Source organism: Papaver somniferum, chromosome 11 (assembly GCF_003573695.1).
Source record: "Papaver somniferum cultivar HN1 chromosome 11, ASM357369v1, whole genome shotgun sequence".
Taxonomy (NCBI): domain Eukaryota; kingdom Viridiplantae; phylum Streptophyta; class Magnoliopsida; order Ranunculales; family Papaveraceae; genus Papaver; species Papaver somniferum.
The window spans coordinates 127,600,416-127,628,007 of NC_039368.1; the positions used below are offsets into that span (position 1 = coordinate 127,600,416).

At 37.5% G+C, this 27,592-nt stretch overlaps 3 protein-coding genes across 3 annotated transcripts; 1 reads left to right on the top strand and 2 right to left on the bottom strand.

Annotated features, from left to right (window-relative positions):
- Positions 1 to 10,049: 10,049 nt before the first annotated feature.
- Positions 10,050 to 12,336, bottom strand: LOC113323066 ((S)-tetrahydroprotoberberine N-methyltransferase 1-like). Its single transcript, XM_026571312.1, has 8 exons — positions 11,947 to 12,336; positions 11,705 to 11,813; positions 11,383 to 11,607; positions 11,191 to 11,290; positions 10,942 to 11,052; positions 10,774 to 10,863; positions 10,630 to 10,688; positions 10,050 to 10,546 (listed from the first exon to the last, which is right to left on the bottom strand). Exons 1-8 carry the CDS (start codon positions 12,131 to 12,133, stop codon positions 10,348 to 10,350), a joined length of 1,080 nt encoding a protein of 359 aa, XP_026427097.1. The 5' UTR covers positions 12,134 to 12,336; the 3' UTR covers positions 10,050 to 10,347.
- Positions 12,337 to 15,099: 2,763 nt separating this feature from the next.
- LOC113321018 (protein DETOXIFICATION 33-like) lies at positions 15,100 to 18,784 on the bottom strand. Its single transcript, XM_026568897.1, has 8 exons — positions 18,237 to 18,784; positions 17,586 to 18,121; positions 17,309 to 17,395; positions 17,006 to 17,062; positions 16,679 to 16,917; positions 16,448 to 16,566; positions 15,834 to 15,920; positions 15,100 to 15,749 (listed from the first exon to the last, which is right to left on the bottom strand). The coding sequence occupies exons 1-8, from the start codon at positions 18,498 to 18,500 to the stop codon at positions 15,654 to 15,656; spliced, it is 1,485 nt and encodes a 494-aa protein (XP_026424682.1). The 5' UTR covers positions 18,501 to 18,784; the 3' UTR covers positions 15,100 to 15,653.
- Positions 18,785 to 24,141: 5,357 nt separating this feature from the next.
- LOC113325103 lies at positions 24,142 to 24,654 on the top strand. The gene has a single exon (XM_026573333.1). The coding sequence runs from the start codon at positions 24,142 to 24,144 to the stop codon at positions 24,652 to 24,654; it is 513 nt and encodes a 170-aa protein (XP_026429118.1).
- Positions 24,655 to 27,592: the final 2,938 nt, after the last annotated feature.

Here is a 27,592-nt window from a genome sequence, read left to right on the forward strand (position 1 = left end):
ATCTCGGTTGGACTGCTCGTCCACAACTTTTTCCCTCAAAATTCGTCGCCGATCTTCATGAAGATCTCAATTTTTAAGCCTAAGGGAACCATTCCGACTCTCTAGATTATCGTCTAGTAACGTTTTATCACCAGCAAGTCTTTGAAAGATGCCCAAGCGGGCCCGTAAGTTATCTATCTCTTCGGGGACATACTCAAACAGGCGATATCTGTCCAATTCCTCTTGAAGTTTCTGGATCTCGGCCTACTGTCGGCCTATCTTCCCATCCTTATTGAAAATTCGTTGTCGAAGATTCTCCACAAGATCTTTCTCGATATCCCACTTTCTCTTCATAAGTCTATATTCCGAAGAAGCATCTAGATCTATACTAGTAATTTCGGCTAAAAGAATAATAATTGACTCAGGACATCAGTACGAAGAACTCAATCAACACAACTATTGCAAACAATATACCTTGCGCATCGGCGAGTTTGATCTCCAGATCACGAGATCGTTCCTTCTCCAGATGAAGAGCAGCCTCCAACTTCCTAATCTCCTGTCGACGGAGAGTAGCCTCCAACCTCGACCGATTCAACGCCTACAAATTCCATCCCAAGACGAGATTAGTGGGGCCCGATAACATCCAAAGGAAAAGTGAAAACAAATCACTTACCAAATTATCAAAGACCGGCGCGATATCACGATACAGGGGAACGACAACAATCATCTGCTCATCAGTATAAGAGCCGAACTCCTCAGAGTGCAATGCGCCAAGTGAATCACAAATAGGGCCCGATATGGTAAAGGACGTCTGAACACCCGATGGAGACCCAACATCCTTCTGGGGAAACTTTTGGAGTGATGATTGGGTCGGCCCCTGATCACCAGACTGCACGACAGGAGTCACAATAACAGTCTCCACATAAACCTTTGCTTCCTTCTGGCCACCAACATCTTCATCAAACAGCTGATCGTCCCCGAATATATCGTCTTCATCATCTTGATCGGGGATATCGATCACAACGTCCGAGATTTTCAACACCATGCCCTTTGCCGCCACCTTTCCCCGAGAAGGATTACGCCTTGGAACCAAACTTTCACTACCACGAGTATCGGACCCTCCAACATCTTCATCCTCGCGTCGAGGGAATTTCTGCACAAGGTTCAGCGTCAGAACATGTGAAGGCAAAAAAAAGGGGCAAGTACATGTACTTAGAATAAAAGCTATATGTTTGTTACCTTCCCCTGATCCTCCACGACCCTTATGCCAGCACTCCTCTTCTTGGAAATATAAGCCGATTTGGTAGACTCGCCCTGAGGCTTAACCTACGAAAATAAAGTAATCAGTACCCCAAGACGATACAGCAGGAATCAAAGAAAGTGGAAAGAAAAAAACATACCTTATCATCGTTAATCACCCAGAATGGATAAGGCTCTGCAGTAAATTGAGGAGGAAAGCTACCCTGCAAAATTTGGCCGCGAACAAGAAGTGGAACTTGGTCCGAGTATGGGTCATTGGTGTGGAGAGCACGCTTGTTGGAACCTTTACCAAGGGGATCAACATCTAACATCAATCTGTCAACACCCTCGGGCATAGATTTCTGACGGTGATGGCTAGCAGCAAAACCAGCAAGGTCGCCATTGGTAGTTGTCCCACTCCGGTAGTTCACGATAAAATTGGCAGAAGTGTAATCGGGAGCGTCTCCAGGCTTATAGGTCGACCAATCGGCCGTAGATCCGTGACCCTCGCCTCGGTCTCTCCACTCATTCATCAGACGGAAAGTGTTGCCATTCCACTGAGTCGGGGCCCGATACGGACGAAGCTGCGGCAATACCTCATAGTAGAAAGGGATGGAAAGGTTGTATAGAGGAAAGCGACGGCCAAGTTCCAACTGCCCACAGTGAAGATAACCGCCTTGGACGACTGCTCATGCTTATCGACATCAGTCTTCTTCAACACACCCGTTTGGCCCGAGACTAGGGTCACTTCATAGTTTTGAAGACCTAATTCTTCCTTCAACTGTTCAATAAACTCATCATCAGACAAGTCTTTGGAGACTCTCTTATCATCCCTACATGAAAAAGAGGGATTATCATCAGGAAAAAGGGAATTTATAGCACGATAATCGTGATGGGAAGGACTCTCAAGCCAAAATAAGGAATCAAGAGAAACAACATCGCCCTCGGAGAAGGTATCACTCACGCACCTTTTTTCAGTCATTGACAGAGAAGAAGTAGCCATGGAAGAAAGCGAACGGAGAGATATGAACTTTGATGCAGAGAGAAGTAAAAAGAAGAACCCACCACGACTGTCGCAAACCTCACCAACAGAAACATCGAAGATGAAGACTGAGAAGATAAAAGGGTCATCGGAGTTAATGACGTCCGCAAGGAAGGAAGGTGAAAAATAAGAAAAAACAACGCTTGGTTTCTTTGAAAATGATGAATAGAGGAAAGAGAACATAAAGGGGGATATTTATAGGATGAAGTGTCTTGACAGACAACAGTGGTTACAAGTCATAAAGGGATATTTAGTGGGGAACTGCATGGAGGAATTCTCGGCATGCTCAAGGACGTGGGAAGATGGTTCTTTCCCTCGTGCCAAGCACACGAGCGAAAGAAGGGGCATAAATGTAGGTGTAGATAATCCACAAGGTTAGGTGGAAGGATCTTAAGATATGATACACCGAAGAGGAAAGAGCGGCGAAGCATAGGATAGAACCAAATAGCGCAAAGAGTGAGGTGTCACGTGGGTCAGATGTGATGGCCCTATAGTTGCCGGATGGGACGTGACCCTTATCCCCTTACAAGTCGGACGGAAGATCAAAAAGTACTCGGTCAGACAAAGGGAGCTGGTCAAACAATGAGACGATAAGAAAGAAGGGCGACATCGTGTCAACCAGACGATCAGGACTCGGCCTCGGGTGAAGAACTATCAAAGACCAAGACTCTTTCGGCCATACCTGAAAGATGGGAGAGCGCCAACACAGGCCCTATAGGGAACATCTAAAGTGATGTAATGTGACCAACATTGTAATTCTGTTGTATGTCGACCTTGGCCTATAAATACAAGGGTTGGTCGAGAGAGAGAGGGGAAGGTTGAAAGAGAGAGAAACAAGACGCTACATTTGAGAGTTTGAGAGTTACACCATTTGAGAAGTAGAAAACACCTTGTAATCAAAGAAAAGAAATAATAACATTCATACTTTCACCCCGTGGACGTAGGTAATCATACTGAACCACGTATATCTTTGTATCTATGTTTGTTGAACATCTTTAATTAGTTTTAATTCATCTTCTATACCATTGGATGTAGTGTGTGGTTTTATGCCACTACACAAACAATCGACGCTAAATATATTTGATTCCAATCCAAACTTACTTTGTCCATCTAGAACTCACCCGAGCACAGCTCAGTCAACCATCGCTTCCTCATCATCCATATTTTGTTTCCATGTGTGGAAACACAATCCCGACTACCACCAGATAATAACAACATCTCCTCTTTCTCAATTAACAACCACTTATCTTCATCAGCGACTCGAGCTCCACCATTTACAGCAATCAGTCCCTATGACTGATTAATAACAACAACAATAACAGAAACTACAGCGAGTTAAAATCCATTAATAAACCTTGCAGCTCTATGTATCATCTAAAATAGGGAGAACAGATAAGAAACAATGAAAATAGGGAGAAGAAAGGGTTCAATGAAAATAAGGAGAAAATAGGGAGAACGGATAAGGGGATTATGTTTTTCTGGATTTTAGAAGAAAGGGTTCAATAACCCTTGTTTGTTGTAGTTTTGCGCGTTGATGTTTTAGTTTTAGTTTTTTTTTTCTTTGTTTTTTGTACGATACAAAAACAAAAAATAGTTTAGAGGCGTAAGGAAGAGATGGAGAGATGCCATGGACTGCCATCAACCATGGAAACAACACCATCACTATCTTCTATTGTATTCTAAACTGCAACCGGTAGAACCTTCTCTTCGTACAACCCCATAGAGCCACCAGAACTCATGGGAAATACCTCCACAGAAAATTCCAGAAACAACTCTTGCACACAGGCTCACTAACAGCACCTGAGCTTGACGTGGTGATGAAAAGTCATACAAGCCTTTGCACGAACAATTAATGTGCACTGACTCGTTAATGGAGAGACAGCTTGCTGGTGATTTCTAAGCCTTTCTATAGCACCTTCCCTGCGGTAAATTCAAGTTTCTACAATAATCCACATTCATAATTCATTCAACACCTAAATGATGCAGTAATTACTTTCATACATTCTCACATAATGGACAACAACAGCTTCAATTCTTCGTTGTTTTATTGTTTGGAACGGGAGTAGTTGTCATTGCTTGCTTGAGCTGTTCAAATGCAGTGGTTGCAGCTGGTCTCCATATGAAGGAATTCTTCTTGAGAAGAGATGTTAAAGGTTTACTGATCAAGCCATACCCCTGGAAAAATTTCCTGTAGTAACTAGTATGCCCCAAAAAACCTCTTAACTCCTTGATGGTCTTGGGCAGTGGACAATTTTGCATACATGCAATCTTAGATGGATCAGCACAAACACCATTAGTTATAATTATGTGGCCAAGGTACTCCAAAGAAGGTTGGCCAAAGCAACACATAGACATCTTAGCAAAGAGTTGGTGTTGTCTAAGGAGAGAAAAAAAAATCTTCAAATGCTCTAAATGGTCTTCCATACTGGGGCTGTAAACAAGGATGTCATCAAAGAAAACAAGAACAAATTTCCTCAAGTAAGGCTGAAAAATCTCATTCATTAAAGCCTGGAATGTAGATGGTGCATTTGTCAGGCCAAGTGACATGACCTTGAACTCATAATGCCCTTGATGAGTCCTAAAAGATGTTTTGAAGATGTCCAACTCATGAACTCTAATCTGATGATAACCAGCTCTAAGGTCAATCTTGGTGAAGATAATGGCACCCTTCAACTCATCTAATAATTCATCCACAATTGGAATGGGGAATTTATCTTTAATGGTGATGTTGTTGAGTTTCCTGTAATCAACACAGAATCTCCAAGAGTTATCCTTATTTTTGACCAGTAAATTGGAGAAGCAAATGGACTGTGGCTAGGTTGAATTACACCAGAGTTAAGCATGTCTTTCAAAAGCTGTTCAACTGTAGCTTTTTGGATATATGGGTGTTTATAAGCTCTTTGGTTTACTGGTGTTGAAAATGGTTGCAATGGAATTTTGTGATCCAAACTTCTTTTAGGTGGAAGTTGAGTAGGTTCTTGAAATATGTCATTGAACTCTTGTAACAATGGGGAGATAGTTGTAGGAGGTGAAGGAGGAGGAGTGGTAGATATATAGAATAAATGACCAATAACTCCATGAGTAGTTTTTGAAATAAACCTTTTGACAGCTGAGCCACTAACCATGAGTAAGGAAGTAGATGGAGGATCACCTTGTAAAGTAATTTTCTTGTTATGATGCTCGAAAGAAATACTTAACTTAGAAAAGTTAAATAACACCTCACCCAATTTTCTGAGCCAGTCAGCTCCAAGCACAATATCACATCCCCCTAAAGGTAAGATTCTCAAATCTTCAGTAAAATGATGGACCTGCATACTCCATTGCAGTTTAGGACATAGACCAGTACTCACAGTTTTGTCACCATTGGCTACAATCACCATCATAGGAGCAGTTTGAGTGACAGGGCAATGGATTTTAGCAGCTAAAGTACTATCTATAAATCTAGTGGTACTACCTGAATCAATTAATATGGACACCTTGTGCTTATGAAGAATGCCAGGTATTCTGATGGTGTCTCCTGTGACAGTGCCTGTAAGAGCATGTAATGATATCTCCATGTCAGATTGCACTAGTGATTCTACATCTTCCTCAAATACCTCATCCTCTTCCTCAGTTTCTTGTGAGTCAGAGGGTTCCATCTGTAACATGAATATCTTTTGTTTCCCTTTGCAGAGGTGGTCTGGTTTGTAAACAACATCACAATTATAACACAGTCCTTGATCCCTTCTCTTTTGCATCTCCTCTGGAGTGAGTCTTTTAATTGTGGGGCTTATAGTGGAAGGCTTGTACTGAGGTGTGAAAAAAGATTTTGGTGTTGGGGGTGTAGATTTAGGTGAAGTTAAAATGGGTTTAGGTGGAAAGGAGGGTGAAGAGTATTGTTTGTTAGAAGAATATGAGGTGTTAAAAGATCTAGTAAATTATTTGTTGGTTGAAGCAGCTAGATTGACTTTCTGTTCCTGAAGTCTAGCTAGTGAGAAAGCCTCAGTAAGTGTTGCAGGTTGAAACATGGATACAGACTTGCCAATCTCCTCCTTGAGACCACTCAAAAAACTCATAACAAAGTAATGCTTTTAAAGACTCAAATGCTTCATAATAATCATCCACAGTAGAGAGTTGAACTAGTTTACTGAAACTACCCACAAAATTTTCTTCAATTGGATTTTCAAATCTAGCAATTAAATGAGTAGCTAAATCTGGCTATGTAATACGAGGTCGATTGACCTGAAAATTTAAAAACCATTTTTCAGCTTTACCCTCTAAGTAAATTGCAGCAATATTTACCTTCATGTGATCTTCAATTCCATTAAGTTTGAAGTATGTTTCGCTTTTTTGTATCCAACCCCTCGGATTATCACCATCGAATCGTATAAAATCTAGTTTAGGAACTCGATATTGATGACTAGTGTAAAACGGGGGAGGGAAGGAGTGAGTCTCATTAGCCTCTGAAATAGATCCAGATTCTTTCTCAGGAGTGAGTGGTGGCTTATCCAAGAACTTGAGAAGGGTTTCGAATTGTTTTGACAGCTTATCAACTGCACCACGAATATCAGTCACGTCTGTAGTAAGTTTATCATAAGATCCTTTCGGTTGTTGAACATCTGATTCAACATCCTTCAAGGTCATGATGAGAAAAAAAATTTGTGGGTGATTTGAGTGAAATGGAACGACTCTGATGCCAAATGTTGTATTGATACAACAATTTGTCAAACAGATTCTGAGATTAGGATAGATCGGTGATGAAATCACCTCCTGAATCGAAACTCAGGCCAAATCTGTCCTCAAACGGCGCAACCAAAGAAGTAAAACCTCATTAAAGTTCAGATAGATAAGGAAGGTATTCTTATAGGACGGATAAATACCAATCAGTGACCCTAACCAATACTCAATAGATGCAACACACGTGTCGACATCCGATACCTTCCCTTAACAAGTATTTAATCACACAGCAGAATTACTAACAGCAGACCTACAAAAACTACTTAACTGTCAGAGCAGTAAGACTCTAATTGTCACACTGTGACAATGATGCAGTAATTACTTTCATACATTCTCACATAATGGACAGCAACAGCTTCAATTCTTCGTTGTTTTATTGCTTGGAATTGCTTCTGCTATTATGGTTCATGTACTGATCACACCGTATCGTTTGCTACGACAAGATTATAAGTGAACCGCCACAATGCTCCCCTTTAGTTGACCCGTAAAGACGAACATACTTTAATACAATGGTGAAAAATAAAAGAAAATCGGATGCAATGAGAAGTGAATGTTATATATTTTACTTTCAATGTTTTCTTTTTAAATTCCAATCACGAAATCCCATTGAAACAATTTGACAAACACTTCCAGTGCTTTCTTTTACCTTGAGAGTAAGACTATATGAGATGATCAATTATTGTTGCATGGAGAGATCAACAATCAACTCCCACGTCAAGTTGAGTTATCATGGAAACTGATTAAAAATTAGAAAGGTTAAAAACTCAAAGAAATTGATTGTCGTTTCCTGGAAAAAAAATCAATAAAAAAAAGAAGAAGAAATCCCGTACATGTGATCCCACGGTGTGGAAGTATGAAAAAGAGAGAAAAGATCATATACATGTGATCACGACTGCATGACTTGCCCTGTGAACTTGAAAGTGGAATCTGGGAGATGAAATTTTCAGATGTAATCGATATTATCACGATTTGAGTGAAAAATCCTTTGAGATTTAAGTTTTCTTGCCGCAAGAAAAGAGGAAGAAGAATGATTTTCTCCGTTGTCTAGGGTTTCATCGTGCATGAGAGAAAAAAAAAGAGATTGTTTTGCAAGTTATTACCCTTGACCAATAGAGTATCGTCAAGTGTCCTCTCCAGGTTTAACGTTAAAACTCTTCTCTCTACCCTCGTGGAAACTCTTCTCTTAGCGATTGTGGCCCTCGCGAAAAATCTTCTCTCACCGATTGTGGAAGCTTCGGTGACGCTCACCATTCAACGTGGGGCCTCATATGAGTTAGGATTATAAAAGAGTTAGATGGAATTGATGAAGATTCCGTTTATGCCCCTTAAAGAGTTGAATGTTCGTGATTTTGTGGTAATTGAATTATTGTCCATACTTTTGATGGTCTATACAAATATCCTTATCACATAATAATTATGTTCCTCTTTATAATTAAGCCCATCAGGGGCCCATCAACAATTTAGGGACTTACAAATATACCCCAACCTTTATCTTCTTTATTTCTCATCCAGAGAAAAACGACCGAGCTCACGACCATCTTCATCTCCGTTGCCACCACCATCTTCATCTCCGTCGCCACCATAACGAACGCAACCAACACCAGCACCACAATCATCTTAATCGTCATCATCAACATCTTTAACCTCAAATCTTAATCGTCATCATCACCAGATCGAAAAACTAATTGGGAAGCGAATTGAGAAACAAATTGGTAAACAATTTGGTGGTTCGACTCGATTAAGAAAAGGGGATCTGAGAACTGCTACGATAAAATTTATTTGGAGATGGTTTTGTTGTGTGAATCAATAGGATATGTTGGAGATAATGAACTTGTTGTTGCTGAGAAATAATGGGTGTGTTCGAATCTGAAGCTGTTGATGCTTCTAATGGACTGTGATTAAAATGAATAGATGAATTGTAGGAATTATAGTGAATATATATAGAATTATGAAGAGAGAAGTAATGATGATAATGGTAGCGGCGGTGGTGGTTCTGGTGGCGACGGTGGTGGTGGTTCGAATTGGTGTTGAAGCTTCATAGAAAACAGTGACGGTTGCTGCTATGGATTATAAATGGTGGTTGATGGTTTTGTTGGTGGATCTGAAACCGCAGTTGGTGAAATGGTAGAATTTTTCGATCAGCATGGATAAACATCCATTGTTGATCCAACTAAAATGGATAAACTTATACTATTGATCCAACTGCAATGGATAAACTTCTACTGTTGATCCAACTGAAATGTATCAATTTCAGTTTTACGCCACTTAATGTTGATCCATCATCATGGATAAACATCCACTGTTGGTCCAACTGAAATGGATAAACATCCATTGTTGATCCAACTGAAATAGATAAACTACTGTTGTTGATACAAAATTATCTGAACCGATGGTGGCGGCCGCGACGGTGGCGGTGGTAGCTGCTATGGATTATTAATGGTGGTTGATGGTTTTGTTGGTGGATCTGAAACTGCAGCTGATGAAATGGTAGCATTTTTCGATCAGCATGGATAAACATCCATTGTTGATCCAACAAAAATGGATAAACTTATACTGTTGATCCATCTGCAATGGATAAACTTCTACTGTTAATCCAACTGAAATGTATCAATTTCAGTTTTACGCCACTTAAAGTTGATCCATCATCATGGATAAACATCCACTGTTGATCCAACTGAAATGGATCAACTACTGTTGTTGATACAAAATTATCTGAACCAGTAGTGGCGGCGGCGGTGGCGACAGCGGCGGACTAGTGGTGGTGGCGGGGACGGACTAGTGGTGGTGTAATGGTGGTGGTGAAGAGTGGTGGTGGTGGCGGTTTATAGGTGGTGGTTGTTGAACGGTAGTGGTGGAATGGTAGTTGAATGTTGGTGGTGGTGGTGCTAGTGGTAGAGGAAGAAATTTGTTCCATTTTAAAATAAAAAAAAATATTATATGGGTGTGGATACTAAGATAATGTAATGTTAAATTGATAAGGTTATAAAAAAATAGAGACATATTTATTGTTGAATAATTAATGAAATTATACCCCGTGATTTTTCACTGGAAAATCAGTAGAGACAAAAGCAAAGACATAAACGGTGGTACAATTTCCTTGCACGGGTTTATTTGATTTAAATAAATCAAGTACATGATATTGCCGACGAAGAAGAAACGAAAAACAAAAGGAAGAACGTAAACAACAAAGAATAAGCTGACAAAGAAGAAGCAAACCGCAATTATCGTTACAATAAGGTCACATTATACTTGCTGGTTTGCTGGTTTGAAGCCTCTGGCTTCCATTCTCTGTAAATATGCTGTATATAACTTTTTCTTTTAATATACCCTTCTTCGTTCAAAAAAAAAAAGGTCACATTGACTGTGCCTCGTTATTTCTTCTTGAAAAGCAGCTGTGAAACCATCCATTCATCTCCGTTGTTCAATGAGAATTGTTCATACCCTCCGATACAGGATGTCCTAATGTGAGTAATGACGCCATTCACTGCTTCGTGGCTTCGACCAAATCCAGGTAATAGAATTTCTTTTGCAGCTTCCACATTTGTATCTAGCTTCTTTCTCCACGCATCCCTGCAGCCAGGAGGGTGAACGAATTTTACTTTTAAGAGAGTCGAAAAGCTATAAATTTGGCATCAAAAGTATTAATTTCTTACATTGAACGAGCCATGTGCATCCCGTTAACAACCCAATGATCCAAAACTGAAACATCATCCTGCAAATGGATATTATTGATATTAGAAAATATACTATAAAGATTGAACATTTATTTGGTAATGACGTACTTGAGCTTTAATTACCTGGAAATAGAGGAGACTATCAGCAGATAGTATTGTCGCACAACCTGGGGGAAAGATGTAACCAGAGTACCAGTCGTCCTCGTCGATTGCCTAAACAAGCCAAGCTTTAAATTAAATTCCCATAGGTAACTTAAAAACTCCCCAAACTACAACTCATGAAATTCTGACCTCAAATAAGTGATTAAATGTTTTATGGCAGATATGATCCACAAAAAGAAGGCTATCTTCTGTCATCCAAGTTGATAATTTCTTCATAAACAGTTGTATGTTTTTCATGTGCTACAAAACAAAGAGAATGAATTCAGCTTTCGCTTGCTCGATCCGTTCTACTTTTCTCTCTATATTAATTGGAGGCAAGTGCTTATGAGATTGATTCATTAATTGGTGGCAATTTCTTGTGATCATTCATGAGTATACCTCTACGGCTCCAATTACAAGTATTTGATCGTATGTCTTGTCAGATTCGTATTGAGTAACATCTGCCAGTATGACGTCCACGTTTCTCAGCCCAAGCTTCCTATATATATATATATGAAAAGATATCGAATAGTTAGTGCAATAATACTAGTCGGCACAATATTTGTCGTTTACGCATAGAAATTAGCTTACTCTGCTTGTTTGAGTATGTAATTGACTTGTTCCTTTGAATTAGTGAGCCCTGTAACACGACAGTTTTTATATTTCTGAGCAACATATAGAACTAGACCACCTTGACCACAACCGATATCAAGAACAGTTTTTCCATCTTTGATTTGTGCTCGCTCGCAGTATAATTCATATGAAGCTTCTTCTGCTTCGTCTAATGTTGATGATTCATGTTTGAAGTAACACCCACTGCGTTGTTTGTTTAAAGATAATGAGAAACTATATGATAGAAAACACACATATATCTATATAGTGCATTGCAGTATGAAAATGTTGCGTGTTGTACCTTAGTTTCATACTTTTTCCGTAAACTGCTTCTAAGAATTCTGTTGGTAATTCATAAGTTTCCTTGTTCATTGTCTCGATCTCTCCTGACATATCCATCTTTTTCAAGGCTACACGGGAAAATGATTTTATCAGACAGTCAATAATATAGAATTTAATACAAATAAATTGTATTAATGACTTGAGTTCAAAATAAACTAAAAAGATAAGTTGTATTAGATGGGAAGTGAGAAATATGCATACATTTAATGAATTCAAGGTTAAAGTAGAGTTGTTCTTGATAAGATGATTTATAACCCCATTGAAGACGTTTCTCGAATTGAAACTTAATCAGTTTCTTCAATTCCTCATCTTTAATCTCTCCTTTTAACAATCTCCCTAGAGTTTCCGTTGCTGATTCCTTGGTCTTCACCTCTTCTATTGAACTCATGATGACACAATCTAGGCTGGCTAGGGAGAGAAACTAAATGAAACACTAAAGCGAATGAGAGATGGTGTGTTATGAACAAGACCTACTACATGGTTTATATAGAGATCAATCGGTTTTTCATGGCATAACACAACACTCTAAAATGTTGTATTGTGCTAGGCTAATTAACACGCCGCACAAGCACAATACAAAACCGGCTTCTAGAAGTAGACGAATTCCGTGTGTAACTTGTGGACGTCTAAACTGCTTATGGTTTTGATTTTGTATACTTACTTGCGGAAGATGAGCTTTCCGACCCTACCACAAGTCACAAGTGCAATAAAACAAACTTTTTGCTGCCGATAAGGACTAGAAATGGTACCATTATTGGGGCTCTCTCTTTTTTTTTTTAGGAAAAGTTATACAGAGTCTACGGAAAGTGATATATAATAGAGCTTGTTTCATCTTCTTCTTCGTAAAAACTACATGTCTTATCCACGTTCATTCCCCTTCGAATAAGTTTATCGGTCGTCATTAACTTTTCATGAGGTGGATGACGACCTTCGAATATGCACATTTTTTTTGATACGATTCTTTCCAAAAAAACAAAATAAAAATGGTTAAACATGCACGCAAAATTGTGAATATGACGAGTCCGAATTTGTGCACACTCCTTTACGAGTGTGCACGTAACATTTTAATCTCTATCCTTAATTTAATTTAGGGAGTTATATTACGAGGGATCGTGATTTTAAACATATATGGATAACCATCATTTAAATAATCAACCAATCATAAATATATGTGAAATATACACTCGTTGGAGGAGTGTGAACAAACATGGACTCAAATTGGCAGTGGCGGAACCAAGATATAATTTTGAGGGGGATAATTTTCTTTTTTGCAAATTTGTTGATTGTTTTCGTCAACGAAAAATGGGTCATTTGTCCAAATATTTTTAAATCACGGTTCAAATGGACGAGTAAAAAATAGTTTGGGTGAAATGGCCAAAAAAAAGATAGCAAGGATGAAACTGGATTCATCCTAGCTTAAATTTAAAAAATAGCAAGGATGAAACTGGATACATCCTGTGTAAATTAAAAATAAGAAAAAATACTTGAAAATGGGCACGATGAAACTGTTTACATCCTGCCCATTTTTATATTTTTGTCCATTTAAACAGTATCAAAATCTAACTGTTCATTTCATCCAGAAATTGTTGATTTTGATATTTTTAACTAAGTTTGTGTTTCATCGAAAGGGACACCTACAAATTTGATAGTTTTGGACATGAATTTTCCAGCCACGTACAGCAAAAAGGATTGGCCTAAACTCTAGACAACAAGATAACGAGAGAAATTCGATATGAAATGAATAAATGTTTCAAGAAATTCTTTTCCATGCCAATTTTTGGTACCAGAGAGTTGTCTGACGTAAAATGAAGATGGTCGGTCCATTATGGTCCGTGTGATCAACATATGACAATGGTCTGTCCATTATGGTCCCTGTGATCAATAATTTCATATCTACTCATTTTAATTACACCATGAGAGCCTTAAGCCATTTAAGTCAACTACCCAACTGTCAACTACTTTAAAATGTAACCCATTTTTAGGTTGAGCATTGTGGTCCGGTCCTCAATTTAGGGTACCACTTTGTAATAAATGATCTGGTCCTGAATTTGAACTCCGAAGGTCCTCAATCTGGGTAAAGATCTTAACTTGGGGATTAGTTAAATTCAAATCAGATAAGCAGCCATAAATAGGGGATTAAGTGAACCAATGGACATCTTAAAACTTTAGCATGAATTTAACAATAAAGAAGGCCAAGAAGGTGAGTACGCTTTCATCGCGTATTTCCCGTGTGAATGGTTTGCTTACAAGGAGAAGACAGTAGGTGTTTTACTTTTAAGTTTAGAGTGATAGGGAATTAGGTTTCAAGTTTCAAAGGGTAATATAGATATATTTACTAACCACTGGCTAGGATATCCCTCTACTGGATAGGTATAAATAAATAAATAGCCCCAAATTGGGTAGGCCGGGGAAACCCTTGATGCTTCAGTTAATGATCTTAATAAGTTACGCCACAAAAAATGGTGGCACTAATTGCTCAAGTGAGTGGGATATGCGGGATCTTTGAATCTCCATTGAGAATAAAGCTGATTTTGAAGAACTCCGAAATGAAAGAACTTGACTATGCGTTGTTCCCCTTGACCAACCGAGGATGTGTAAGCGGTGTAACAACTCCACACTAATTATGGGTATCCAGCTATCTCTTAGATGCTTTTTTTACTTGTACCCCTCGAAAAATCCTTAGAACTTCTCTACTGTGAATCAACTTTTTTTTTACCCAATGCTATCTAAAGCCTGGCACAGCTGCTATTCGTCTCACTGTCGGAGCAAGTGAGGAACCGAATGATAGAAAAGGAAAGAATTCTATCCATAGGATGTGTACTTGAATATCCCAATCTGGGGCTAAGCTTCGGCAATAATGGCAGGTCGTCTCAGCATCTTTTATTACGGCGTAAGAAAGCAAATCCCTAGTATACAGTATTAGCAAGAAGGAAATTGTTAGAAGAAATGAATTATGTTCGTAGCGTTCCCAGACAAAGAAGATACCATTTTTTATCCATGAAAGAGAAATATGATATGAACAAGAAATAGACTCAAAGAAAGAGCACGAGACGCAAGTGAAAAAGTATTGACGATAGAATGTATAGTCGTTTCTATGGTATTAGACTACAACAATCGCATGTTGCAATAGAAGCATGATACTTATTCATCCTCGGTTTTTGTTACTTCAGCTTTTTTAGATAGACACAGAAGAATGAGCGAACAACTTTCTTAACCATCGGAACCTATGGTGGAACCCAGCGCCCGTAAAGCAACGACCAGCAGGCAATGACAGGGATGCCGAAATACCTTTGCCCCAGAGTCAAACACGGGATGGGCTATGAAACGAAACTCCAACACGAATATTAGTTGTAATTGTGGGCAACAAATCCAAGAACCGAGAAGTAATATTGTTTTTTTTCTTTTGACTCAAAAAGAGAAAGTAGATTAAAAAACAGCTATACCATTAAGGAGGTGACGCAGCTGTAGAAAAAGCAAGTGCATGGCTCAATTATAGTAGAGCGAAAATTACATAGACTCGAGGACAACATTCCAATTGCTTAAAACTAAACTAAATGAGAAACCTTCAAATAAATCCGAACCCACCGGTGTCATTGTAGTATCAAATTCGAAACTTGCCAGCACCAAATTTTTTAGAGATCAAAAGAATAATAAATCCGAACCCACCGACTAGTTGAACATGAGAATCTTGACGCTGTCGACAATTTCATCAAAATATTTACATACAACCGAAAAGTAACATACTCCATATATTAACGAAGAACTTATATGTTGTTATCATAGAATATAATTTAAATGCTATTTTGATCGGTAAAACTTGATAATTAAATTGAAAAATAAAAATAATGAAGAAGCATAGAGTAGCTCAAAATTATTTACTCGCGTCTTCTCATCTTTTTTAGATTTTTTTAGATCCATAAAGAATTCCCAATGAATTTACCACTGACATCTGCAGACTCATTTGAACCCACGGCATCGGAAATTCTCTCTTTCGATAATTCAATCTGATAAAAAAGATTCAAGAAATGTAAATATTTCGACAAGAAACAAAAGAGAGAAAAAGAATCGAACATCATAGCAAGACTAACCTCTTTGTCCCAGTCCGTACGCCAAGCCATTATTAAGAGAATGATTGTCTGAAGACCAACCCCAACTTGTACGCCACCCCAAATTCCCTTCAATCATATAAACAAAGAGTGATTTTTTCTGCCGTTTCAAACAAGAAAATTAAAGGCAAGGCGATCGATTAGTTTTTTCAATGTAATTCGATGTTTATTACTTCCTCCGTCCCATTATTAAGTGATCTAGTTCAAGTTTGTACAATTTTTAAGACAAACAAGGAAAAGAGTATTTTTAAGTATATTTTACAATTATACCTCATGGATAATAATTAATGAAATTTTAAAATGATTTATCTCTCAAACTACATCACGGATGTTCCCAAACTTTATACCGTTGAAAAGCAATTTTAAAACACCTACGTAACGAATATAAATATGCCTATCAAAATGATAATTTAAGAAATATATCCTTGTTTAGAGGATTTTTTTTTTACTCGGCTCTTTGTTTAGAGGTATAGGTCATTTAATGGTGGGACAAAATCTAAAAGTAAATAGGTCACTTAATAGTGGGACGGAGGGAGTATTAGGGAAAACATATTTTCTAGACACAAAAGGAGGAACTAACAGAGTTTGAAACTTACCTTTAAACCCCAATCTAATTTGAATCCCATAAAGATAGCGATGGGCAACCCGATGAGATAGTAGGATACGACGTTTACATAGGCCACAGAACCTTGCCAACCAGCTCCAACGGCCATACCTGTTGATTCAGGTACAGTTGAAAAATGAGAGGTGACTTGAATTTTCGGATCAATTTTTTTTTTTTTTTTTGTTCACAATTATTAAGTTCTCATCCGTTTAACTATACGAACCTGATAAAACGGGTTGGATGCTGCTAAAGAAGATTGAGGTACATAATAACACAGTTAACATACTGACTTCTTGCAGAACAGCCTTGTCATCTGTAAATAGTTTCGGATAGCTGTTTCTTGTGATATAAAATAGGAGACTAAAAGCAGTCTGCGTGACTAGCGCAATTGAGACTGTGACCCAGACAGAGAATTTAGCAGCTGCTGCATTTCCTGCTCCCAGTTCATTCGAGACCCTTACACTAACAATACAAATGAGATTTGAGATTAGAGAACAAATGGAACAAGCTAGATTTGATGATTTATTAGTATATATGAACAAATGAATACCTGACGGCAGCAATAAAGCCCAGCGGCACCATAAATATCAATGCTTGAATATTCATACTGTGAACGAGAAAGAAAAAAATATCACAGGCTCGTTCTTCATTATAATCAATACAAATGTTAAAAACACACAATATACAATGACACGACTTCTACACAAAGAAGAGGAAAACGCTTTGTTTCCACCAGACTCTTTTAAGGGCTGAGGTTGAGGAAATGCTAGAGAAGAATCGCATCCCTAGATGGAGCAGTTTTAGTCCAGATACATTAAGGCATTTGATATCCAAAATTAAAGTACGAACGTACCAAATGGAGGTAGCATCTACTTTTACTTCAGCATTTTTAAGTAATCCAGCAAATATAATCAAAACCATATAATTCCAGTACTCCAAGCTGTAAAAAATAAAAACCATTTTTAGATTAACAAAATCTATGGGAACTTGGTTAGATAATTTGGCTTGTCTTTAAATTAATTCATCATCAAATAATCCCAGCTATCTTTACTAGACATGTTTCAATGACCCTCTTACAAAATAACTCTACAAATTAACTATTTGGAACAAGAGATTGAATATATACTAACCAGAGCATGACAGATGAAGCCAGAGACAACCAAAGGAATCCAAGCAAATCAGAAAAAGCTAACCATGAAAACCCAGTCCAAGAATCCTTGCAACTTGGGGAGGAAATATAAGCGTATTGAAGAATCACAACTAGAACCCATGAAAGATTTAAAGAGCCAGCTGCTCCGGCTAAACCCCATTTCATGATACAAAACCAACTCAATGGTATATGAAATACCATTACCCCAAATGAAATCCATGCCAACGCCCTTACTTTACTTTGAGCTTGTAAAAACCTTTGCATCGGAAAATTCAATGCATACATGTACGATTCTGGTATCATCCATATTGAATATGTACCAGCCAATTCCGCAATATCTCTATTTTGACCAAGCAATAGTAATAATGGTTTTGCAAATATAGGGATCAAGGTCAGTAGTACTGCTGCTCCAAGTAAAATCACCCATGATCTTTGCAAGTAAATCCCTAACATTTTCATTTTTCCTGCTCCATAAGCTTGTCCACATAACGTCTCCAAGGCACTTCCCATCCCCATCTGCACAGAATACATAATTTTTAATTGTTTAGAATTTTGTTATTAAACCCAACAGCTTAATATCAAATTTGGAAAAATTAAACAGGGAGTGTGTGGGAGAGAGGGATAATAATACCATGATTCCAAAGATTAAACCGGAGATGACTAAGTTTTGAAGACCAACAGCAGCAAGTTCAAGAGTACCAATATGACCAGCCAAAGTTTGAGTAACGAAACCGAGAGAGAGTTGAAAGATTGAAGTTAAAATGGATGGTCCAGCTATGTACCATACCATTTTATTTTCTTCCCATAATTTTCCGAAGAACGTTACTGGTGAATTTTCATCTATATCTATATTTTTTAAGAGAGGAGTTGAATGATTTGAGTTTATATTATCCATTGTAAAAATCTATCTATCAAGGCTACTCAGATATTGAGGTTTATATGTTTTTATAGACCCACCTTCGCCGATGAACAGAGCAGAGCAACGAATGTCTTCATTTCTTCTCTCTGACTGTGGTTTTAAATTACGTTTTCCTACTGCCGCTACTTCTACAGAAACGTGGGGATTTCTTGTCGGTGCCCCCAAAATATCTTTTCCGGTAACAACATTTGTTGAAGATTTCCAAAACGTGGTTTTAAACAAACAACATTTGTTAACTTATCCAAATGGGTTAAATTGCGTTTTTTTTTTTTTTTTTTTAACATTTTAAAGACTTAAGAACACGTTGTTTTCTCCTTTACTTATAAGTGATGCTAACAATGATATTTCCTTTCTTAATGACATCATGGATTAGGTTAGCTGGTTTATTAGAGGATTTAAGACCATTATCTCCTTCTTCTAAGTGATTTTGATATCAAAATTGGGGTTGTTAGTAGAAATTTAATATCTAGGAACTTGTTTGTTTGCAGCTGACTCGGCGTCTGAATCTGAGTCAACCCCTGACTCGGACCGAGTCAGCAGTCAGACCGTTTGTTTTCCATTTTGAGTCAGATCTGACTCGACCTCTGACTCAGACATAACCCCTGACTCGGACTCATCTGAATCAGGTAACAAAATACCCCTGACTCATGGGACCAAACCACTGACTCACTTATTTCCGAGTCAGATGAGTCAGATCTGACTCAAAACAAACATATCGACTCAGATCCAGATGAGTCAGGTGATTTCACTCAGATCCAGATGATTCAGATCCAGACGACTCAGATGAGTCAGGAGTAAACAAACATGGTGTAGGCTAATAAAACAGTTAAATATAGTAGAGGATTCAATTTCTCGGATTAATTGTTGGACGACTATCCTCAATTTGTCCTAAATCTGATGTATTCTATTCTCTATATCAATATATTAATTGTATTTCCAAGTAAAAGTTAAAGCACGGGTTGTTTTCTCCTTTACTTAGGACAGGTCATGTGGGGTTGGTAAATTTGCCAATTTATCAACTTCCAACTGTGGACTTTCCAAACAAGCCACTTGGCAAATTAGCAGTGTGTGAATTGTGGCGAATATCATGTTGATCCAAACGTGTAAAAGAGTCTAGACACGTTTAAAAGTCCGGTTGATCCAACAGTTCTAATTCAAGCTCTTAAATATATATTTGATTCAACACAAAATTTAATTTGTTAAAAAGACTAAAATCAACAATTTCTGGGTGAAAAGGACATTTAGATTTTGATACTGTTTAAATGGACTAAAATGTAAAAATCGTCACGATGTAAACAGTTTCATCTTACCCATTTTCAAATACTTTTTCTTATTTTTAATTTACATCAGGATGCATCCAGTTTCATCCTTGTTATTTTTTAAGTTTAAGTCAGGATGAATCCAGTTTCATCCTTGCTATTTTTTTGGTGTCCATTTCACCCATAATAATTTTTACTCGTCCATTTGAACCATATTTTAAAAATATTTGGACAAATAACCTATTTTCCGTTGATTCAAAGCGTTAGTTTTATTTAATTTCTTCTGATCTCAAGCTAATTTGCTGAAAGATGGCTTAACCAAGATTTCATGCTCGTAAGCATACCTAATTGTTGAGTTTATGTATCACAATAACAATATCCTTTCCATGGTGCAGACCTGCAGGAGGTTGTAATTTTTGTAGCCTATACCAATCTCCTGAAAGACGACTTAATTCATAGTTCATGCCCCCATATCAAACCGACAAATGATATATATGAATTTTAGAGAGCTTATAATTTGACTATCCAGGCAGAATGCGCTTAAAAAACTCAAGGTAGTTGACCTGAGATTCTGAAATCTTGGCTCAAAGGACAACCAGTATTAGTAAAGATTTCCCCGAAGTACTAGGAAATTAACATGAATAAAGATACGTTTCTATACATTCCTATGATGATATAATGATATTGCTCGCATGATTAATTAATAATGGTTCTAACAAATGTGGTGCTTCCATGAGAGCCTCATTGAGTTGGTTATTTGCTGGGACCAAACGTGGTTTGTAGCCATTTTGACTAATTGTCCTCAAAATATTTGGTCCCCGCCCGTAACTAGTGGGTCCCGGAACGGTAAAAGGCCGCTGCAAAGAAGGTTACGTCGTTACGAGTGTCTGGCTCGTCACATATGTAATGTTTAACCCAACTCAAGGGTCACGATTTGTCACGTCGAGTTGAATAGATTTTGCCTATATCTTATAGCATGGTCACACTACAAATGCTAAATTCTTCATTGTATCATCTCAGATATTTTCTGGCTCTCAGGGCCTTGAATATCTCAATCTTAGACTAAACTAGTGATAAGGTTGGAAACTATATAAGCAAAGAAAAGAAAGAAAAAAAAAATCTTTTCTTGTAGCCATGAAAATGGCATGACCTCAGAAAAGAGTCGGCAGTAGATTTATTACTGTAAACATTTATTTTCGAATCACATAACCTTTTTCACAATTTTACCTTCATAATTTACTGTTGTTTTCAATTTTTTGGGAATAACTTTATCAAAGAAATATTCACTCATTCATTTGCTGCTCAAAGATATTCCTATCTCTCAAAATGGATAAGCCTGATAGAGATCTGTGAATCGGCGAAAAATGAGTCAACTCAGTATTTCAAAAAAGAATCAATTTTGATTCTCTGTGTTGTACTTTTCAAGTTTTCATCTGCTTCTTTCTATTCATTTATGCTTTTCTTATGTCAATAACCTGGTTGATCTACTCAAGTTTTTTATTTTATTCTTCTGATTATTGATTTCTTTTTACTATATCGTTTCTTCTTTATGAAAATTCAAATGATACAAAGAGTTTAATCTCTTGTGTTTAGTTCCTTTAATTTCCTCAAGTGTCTTTCATAAATCTTTACTATCTCTGATGATTTATGAAATGATTCACTGATTTTTTTTGCAAGGTCCTCCAGTTTATGCTAAATGGATTTCCTCCTATATTGGATCTTTGTATTCAACACTCTCTTGATTCTCAAGACAGTATTGTCGCCTTTGGCTATATTGCCTATCACAGTTCCGCTCTATCCTGCTATATTGCAATCTAAACATGGTTCAACTTTGAGATTTTCTCAATATGAGAGCTACAATTCTCCCCCGATTCAAATTTTGAATCCATGAATCTCCAGTCCCATTACTGGGTATCTACCGATTCATACTCAAAAAATTCAAAAACCAATGTTTCCCCCTATTCAATCCCGTGAATTATGGAGTCATCATTATTCTTCAGATCTCATGCAACAACATAATAACAGAAAGTCCTCTATTATTCTCCAAAAAAAAATTTGTTCATTTTTTAAGGAAAAAAAAATACATCCCACCATTTATCCTTAGGAAATACTTCTTATATAACAAGTGCCAAACGAGTTATTCGATACATACCAGCAAAACACACAAACCCTGGAAGAGAGCTCTCAAAGGAAAAAATGGAGGCAAGCAACAATAACAATGCTGATAATAACTTTGTTAAAACAATTACTACAAAGATGAAGAACACATCCATCAAGGTGGCAAGAGGTGATATAGGTTCATCAATGAATCTTAATGAGGCTGCTACTTCTTGGTCAAACAGTCTCATTGGAAAACTGATTACTAAAAATGATAAGATTGAAACTGCTGATATAAAGGAACAAATGAATACTCTACGGAAAAATTACAAGAATAGAGAAACAATGGTTGTGGGAAAATATATTTTTGTGTTTAAGTTCAATTCCTAAAAATATAAAAATGATGTCTTGAAGAAGCCACCATGGAATGTTCAGAGATGTCTCCTTGCACTACAAGACTACACAACTGGAGTAGTTATACAGATTATGTCTTCAGAAAACAGGCATGGAGTGTGCAGTTTAAAGGGCTATTGCTAGAACACCACCATGTAGCAGTAGTTAATGAGGCCATTGAGGATCTGGGGAAAAAACAGCTCTACTGATCCACCAAACTACATACCAAGATCGGGGTAACATGATCACTGCTAGAATTGAGATTGATTTAACAGAACCTTTAAAGAGAGAGGAGTGGTGGAATACAAATCATGGTGATCCAGCTTGGATTAGATATCAATGGCTTAAAGAACCCCATAGCCTGTGTGATCAGTGTTACATCATTGATCATGATGATGATATTTGTGAAGAAGTGAATGAGCTGCTAAAAGAAAGGGAAATGACAGTTGAAGAATATGAGGAGCACCGTAAAAACAAGGAATAATCCGGTAAAGAAAAAGAAACTAGTTCACAGATCACTGAGCCAGAAAATGTCAACATGACTGAAGCTGAGGAAGAGAGGACTGTTAAAAGAGATCGAAACCAAACTCCGACAATGGCTCACTCCCATCTATTCAAGGACCAATTTCAACATGGTGGGGTTATGAATGATACGCTCATAAGCTCAAATTTTGTAACCATGGTTGGTGTGGAAACTGGAGAAAATGATAAGAGTAGTGCTGATGCAAAGAAAAATCCTGTGCTAAACCTGGAGGATCACGCAATTGAGGTAATTCATTACTCTTTGTTAAATTTTATCAATTTCTACTCTTTACGTTACAATTTTTGCTTTAACAATATTCTCTCCCATTTAATAAGTCCTAAGAGTAAGTTAGATATTTTTTACTGGTCTTTGTATTCTATTGAAACTTGTCGTGTCTTTCATAGTATACCCTTTTCAAAAATAACCATGAGAGTGTTAGTCTGGAACTGTCAAGGTTTCAATAGCAAAACCACCAGAGACCATTTAAAGGATTTGATTTATCGTTATAACCCTGATATTATTTTCATATCAGAAAAAAAACTAGCAGAGGATAAAATGAAGAAACTTATTAAACCCTTTAAATATCATAACCACAAACTCATTTCCTCTATTGGTCGTGCTAGAGGAATTATATTACTTTGGAAAGATGGATTCCATTTCAACATTGTGAATGCAGGGTCTTGGATAATCAATTGTAAAGTGCAGGATGATCCCTCGAAGCCAGAGTATTTATTAACGTGCATGTATGGTTCATCCTACATAAATAACAAGGATATTCAATGGAATTATATAAAGAATTTAAGTGATACTGTCCAACAATCGTGGATAATCATTGGTGACTTAAACTTGGTTTTCAAAGATGAAGATAGACTACATATATACTTCATGTACTTCCATGAGGAGTTCACATAGTTCTTCCGCAGTTACTTCCTTTTCACGAGATTCATCTTTTGTTAATTTAATTTATGAAGCTGGTTTAGAGGATCTGGGTTATATTGGCAGATCATTCACTTGGTCAAGTAATGTGCATGGTACAGGAGTTAGAAGATCGAGGATTGATAGAGCTCTTGTCAATGGCGAATGGATCATTCATTACCCAGATGCAAAGCTTATACATCTTCCACAGCTGGGTTCAGATCATTGTCCAATCATGTCGGATAATTCTTCTTCTAATGGTGATTCTAAAAGAAATTGGAAATATTTCTAACGTTACGAGAAGGATAATACACTAAAGAAGGAGGTTGTTGCTGCTTGGGAACAACCAGTCGATGGGTCTCATGCCTTCAAATTCTCAAAAAAAAAACTCATTCCCATTAGAAAATATGTTTCTAAATGGAATCGAGAGATGTTTGGAAACATCCATAGTAATATTGCTTTACTGCATCAAAAATTGGAGGTTGTACAAGCAAGCATTCCTAACCAAGATACTGGCGCTCAAGTTGAAGAATTAGAGCATCAGATAGAACATTGGCACCAAATTCAAAGCGAGTTTTGGGGTCAAAAGGCTAGAGATGAGTATTTTCTTGAAATGGACAGGAACACTAGATTCCATCACGCGAATACAAATAGGAGACGTTCAAGGAATAATATTTCAGCCTTGAAAGATGAAAGTGGAAGTTGGTGCACCACAAGGAATGATATGGAAAGTATCCTGGTCAATGATTACAACAAACTTCACACCACTATCTCTCCAGCAAAGAATGAGAATATTCTGCAGTGCATACCTAAAGTAACTACAGCAGCAGAGAACCTTGAACTGACACGAATCCCAGAAGATGCAGAAATAATACAAGCATTAAAGAGCATGAAACCCTGGAAAGCACCAGGTCCAGACGGATTCCCACCTGGATTTTTTTAAATCTCATTGGGAGATTGTTGGTCAAGACTTGATTGAAATGGTGAAGCAGTTTTTTCGAACTGGGTACATCCTCAAAAGTCTTAATGCCACAAATGTGACTCTTATACCAAAAATGAAGAATAAACAGTTCCCAGTCGATCTTCGTCCCATAGTTTTGTGCAATACCTCATACAAGCTCATCTCCAAGATCTTATCTACAAGGATGAAGAAAGTCATGAACAAGGTTATTTCCCCTCTACAAGCATCTTACGTCCCAGGGCATCAAATATCTGATAATATTCATCTCGCACAAGAACTTATTCACATTATGAATAATAAGAAGGAGACATCAAAATGCTTGGCATTGAAACTGGATATGTCAAAGGAATTCGATAGGATCGAATGGTCTTTTCTTATGGATGTTATGGCTCAGATGGGTTTCATCCAAGAGTGGTGTAACTTAATAATGTAATGCATCAGCACTACTCAGATATCCATCCTTCTAAATGGTAGTCCTTGCCATGCCTATAAGCCAACTCGAGGAGTCAGACAAGATGATCCATTATCACCATATTTGTTCATTATCGTCATGGAAGCGTTCTCTCGACATCTAATTCATGCAAAGCAAAATAATAAGATACAAGGCATAAAAATTGTTGCAGGTGCACCCCCTATTTCTCACTTATTTTTTGCTGACGACTGTCTGCTGTTCATAAATGCTGACATGCATAATGTCAACAACCTTCTCGATATCATTAAAAAATTTGGTGAAGCGTTTGGTCAATCAGTTAACTTCAACAAATCTAGTGTTTACTATAGTGCATGTCCCTCAGAGATTTTATAGACTGCTTACAAGGAGATTGAAGGTTCTAAGAATGAAATCTAATGAAAGATATTTAGGTTTTCCTCTGCTCATCATAAAAAAAAAAAGATTAATTGTTTTGCAGGACTTGTTTGAGAGAGTTAAAGGTAGACTTTCCAAGTGGAATGGGGAATCTATGTCTCAGACTTGCAAATCATTAATGATAAGGACAGTAACAAACACTATTCCTTCTTATACCATGAGATGCCTTCAACTGCCATGCGAAATAATTAAACATATTAATTCTTTACAACGGGATTTCTGGTAGGGTTTCACTGAAAAAGAGGTACCTACATAACTTCTTGGAAAAGATTAGGGTTACACAAAAATCTTGGAGGACAAGGCTTTAGAGACTTGAAATCTCTAAACAAGGCTTTACTAGTTCGTGCGGCATGGAGAATATGTAGCAGTCCAGACGAGGAAAGGGTTAAGGCTATACAGGCGAAATATTTTCCTTCCACGAGTATGCTACATGCAAATCCCAAACAAAGTTGATCGTGGGCTTGGAGGGGAGTGCAGAAACAAATTCCTTTCATAAAAGCTAACAGTAGATGGAGATTAGGGAAAGGTGATAAAATAAAGATCTGGCTGGATATATGGGTAATAGGTTTGAATGAGACACCAAGTACAAAACAGGGTTTGATAAACAGTGAAGATTTCATATGGGTCAAGGAATTATTAGTTCAAGATGGGAAGCAGTGGAATGTATCACTTATACGGCAGATTTTTGAACCAGATACTGCTAGCTTAATTCTGAAGATGAGAATCTCCACAGCTGCGGAAGATAAACTTGTATGGAAGCTTACAAAGAATGGGATCTTTACTCTAAAATCAGCTTATAATAAAATTCATGAGCATAGTTTAGGGGACACTGAAGTTTCTATAACTATTCAAGGCACAAAATTACTTTGGAAGCACTTTTAGGAGATCAAAACCTGGCCGCGTGTTCAACATTTTTGGTGGAAATGTCTTGCTGACATATTGCCTACAAATGAAAGATTATCCAGATCCTATGGTTATGTCAATCGACAATTCCCTTTCTGCAACCATCATGATGAAGATGTAGTCCATGTTCTCTTCACATGCTCTTTTTCCAGAGCTATTTGGATGATCATACCAGGAGGTCCATGTATACCTACAGGGAATGATATAAGTATTGCAGATCTTTTTGAACATTGGATGAACACCGATAGACAACACAGTATGCCAAAATAAAGGTTAACTACTGCCATGATTGTTTCATGGTCAATTTGGAATGAAAGATGCGAGGTTAAGTTTCAACAGAAGCAAGCAGTTCCTCAGAAAGTTGCCACTAAAGCCATGAACTTTGCAGCCTATATAGAACAGCTAAATGAAAAAACTGACCAAAATTCAGTTTTCGCATGTCAAAAAACATCACTCTGCATTGGAAACCACCTGCATCACCATTTTATGTTATAAACTGTGATGCTTCTTATGATGCAGCTTCTGGACTGACATGGATTGCTCTTGTTTTACGTGATTTTGCAGGAAACTGGTGGGGATGCTCTACAAAATGTTATGCAGGAGTAAGCAGTTCGGAGCAAGCAGAATGTCTAGAGTTTTATCAAGTTTTCAAATGGAGTGAAGATTGCAGCATACACATATAATACTGGAAACAGAATTGAAGCGAATTGAAAGCTACATCAACAACTCTGCACCGGTGATAGCCTGGGAGAATGAGAACATTTTTTCTCGATGTCATTGATTGTCTTAAAAATATCCCACAGTGGGAGTGTCATTTTGTTCCTAGAAGTTGTAATGAACCTGCTGATAAGCTATCTAAGCACAACAGGAGAAATAGAGTCACTAGGGAATGGTTTGATAAACCTCCTAGTATTATCGAGAGTCTTTTATTAGCAGGCAATGTTTCAGTTTCTTAATCAATAAATCACTTATTTGGCAGAAAAAAAAACCTTATTAAAGAAATGTGGGGCTCAATGCCTCAAATCAAACGTGGATAACCTTATCAAAGAAATGTGAGGCTCAATGCCTTAAATCAAACGTACCACAAGTGACATTCTCAGTATCCAAATTGCTAACTTGTTGTTGCCTTTTCATTTATTGTGAAGGAAATAA

Bases quoted from the DNA above. Each gene is read 5' to 3' on its own strand.
- LOC113325103 (XM_026573333.1), top strand. From the start codon at position 24,142: ATGTTTGGAAACATCCATAGTAATATTGCTTTACTGCATCAAAAATTG.
- LOC113323066 (XM_026571312.1), bottom strand. From the start codon at position 12,133: ATGAGTTCAATAGAAGAGGTGAAGACCAAGGAATCAGCAACGGAAACT. The intron at 11,053-11,190 runs GTATACTCATGA...TTTGTTTTGTAG, and splicing joins TTGTAATTGGAGCCGTAGAG to CACATGAAAAACATACAACT. The intron at 10,547-10,629 runs GTAAGAAATTAA...TCCTGGCTGCAG, and splicing joins ATGCACATGGCTCGTTCAAT to GGATGCGTGGAGAAAGAAGC.
- LOC113321018 (XM_026568897.1), bottom strand. From the start codon at position 18,500: ATGGATAATATAAACTCAAATCATTCAACTCCTCTCTTAAAAAATATA. The intron at 17,063-17,308 runs GTACGTTCGTAC...TCTCGTTCACAG, and splicing joins GTAGATGCTACCTCCATTTG to TATGAATATTCAAGCATTGA. The intron at 15,750-15,833 runs GTTAGTCTTGCT...CTTTTTTATCAG, and splicing joins GTACGGACTGGGACAAAGAG to ATTGAATTATCGAAAGAGAG.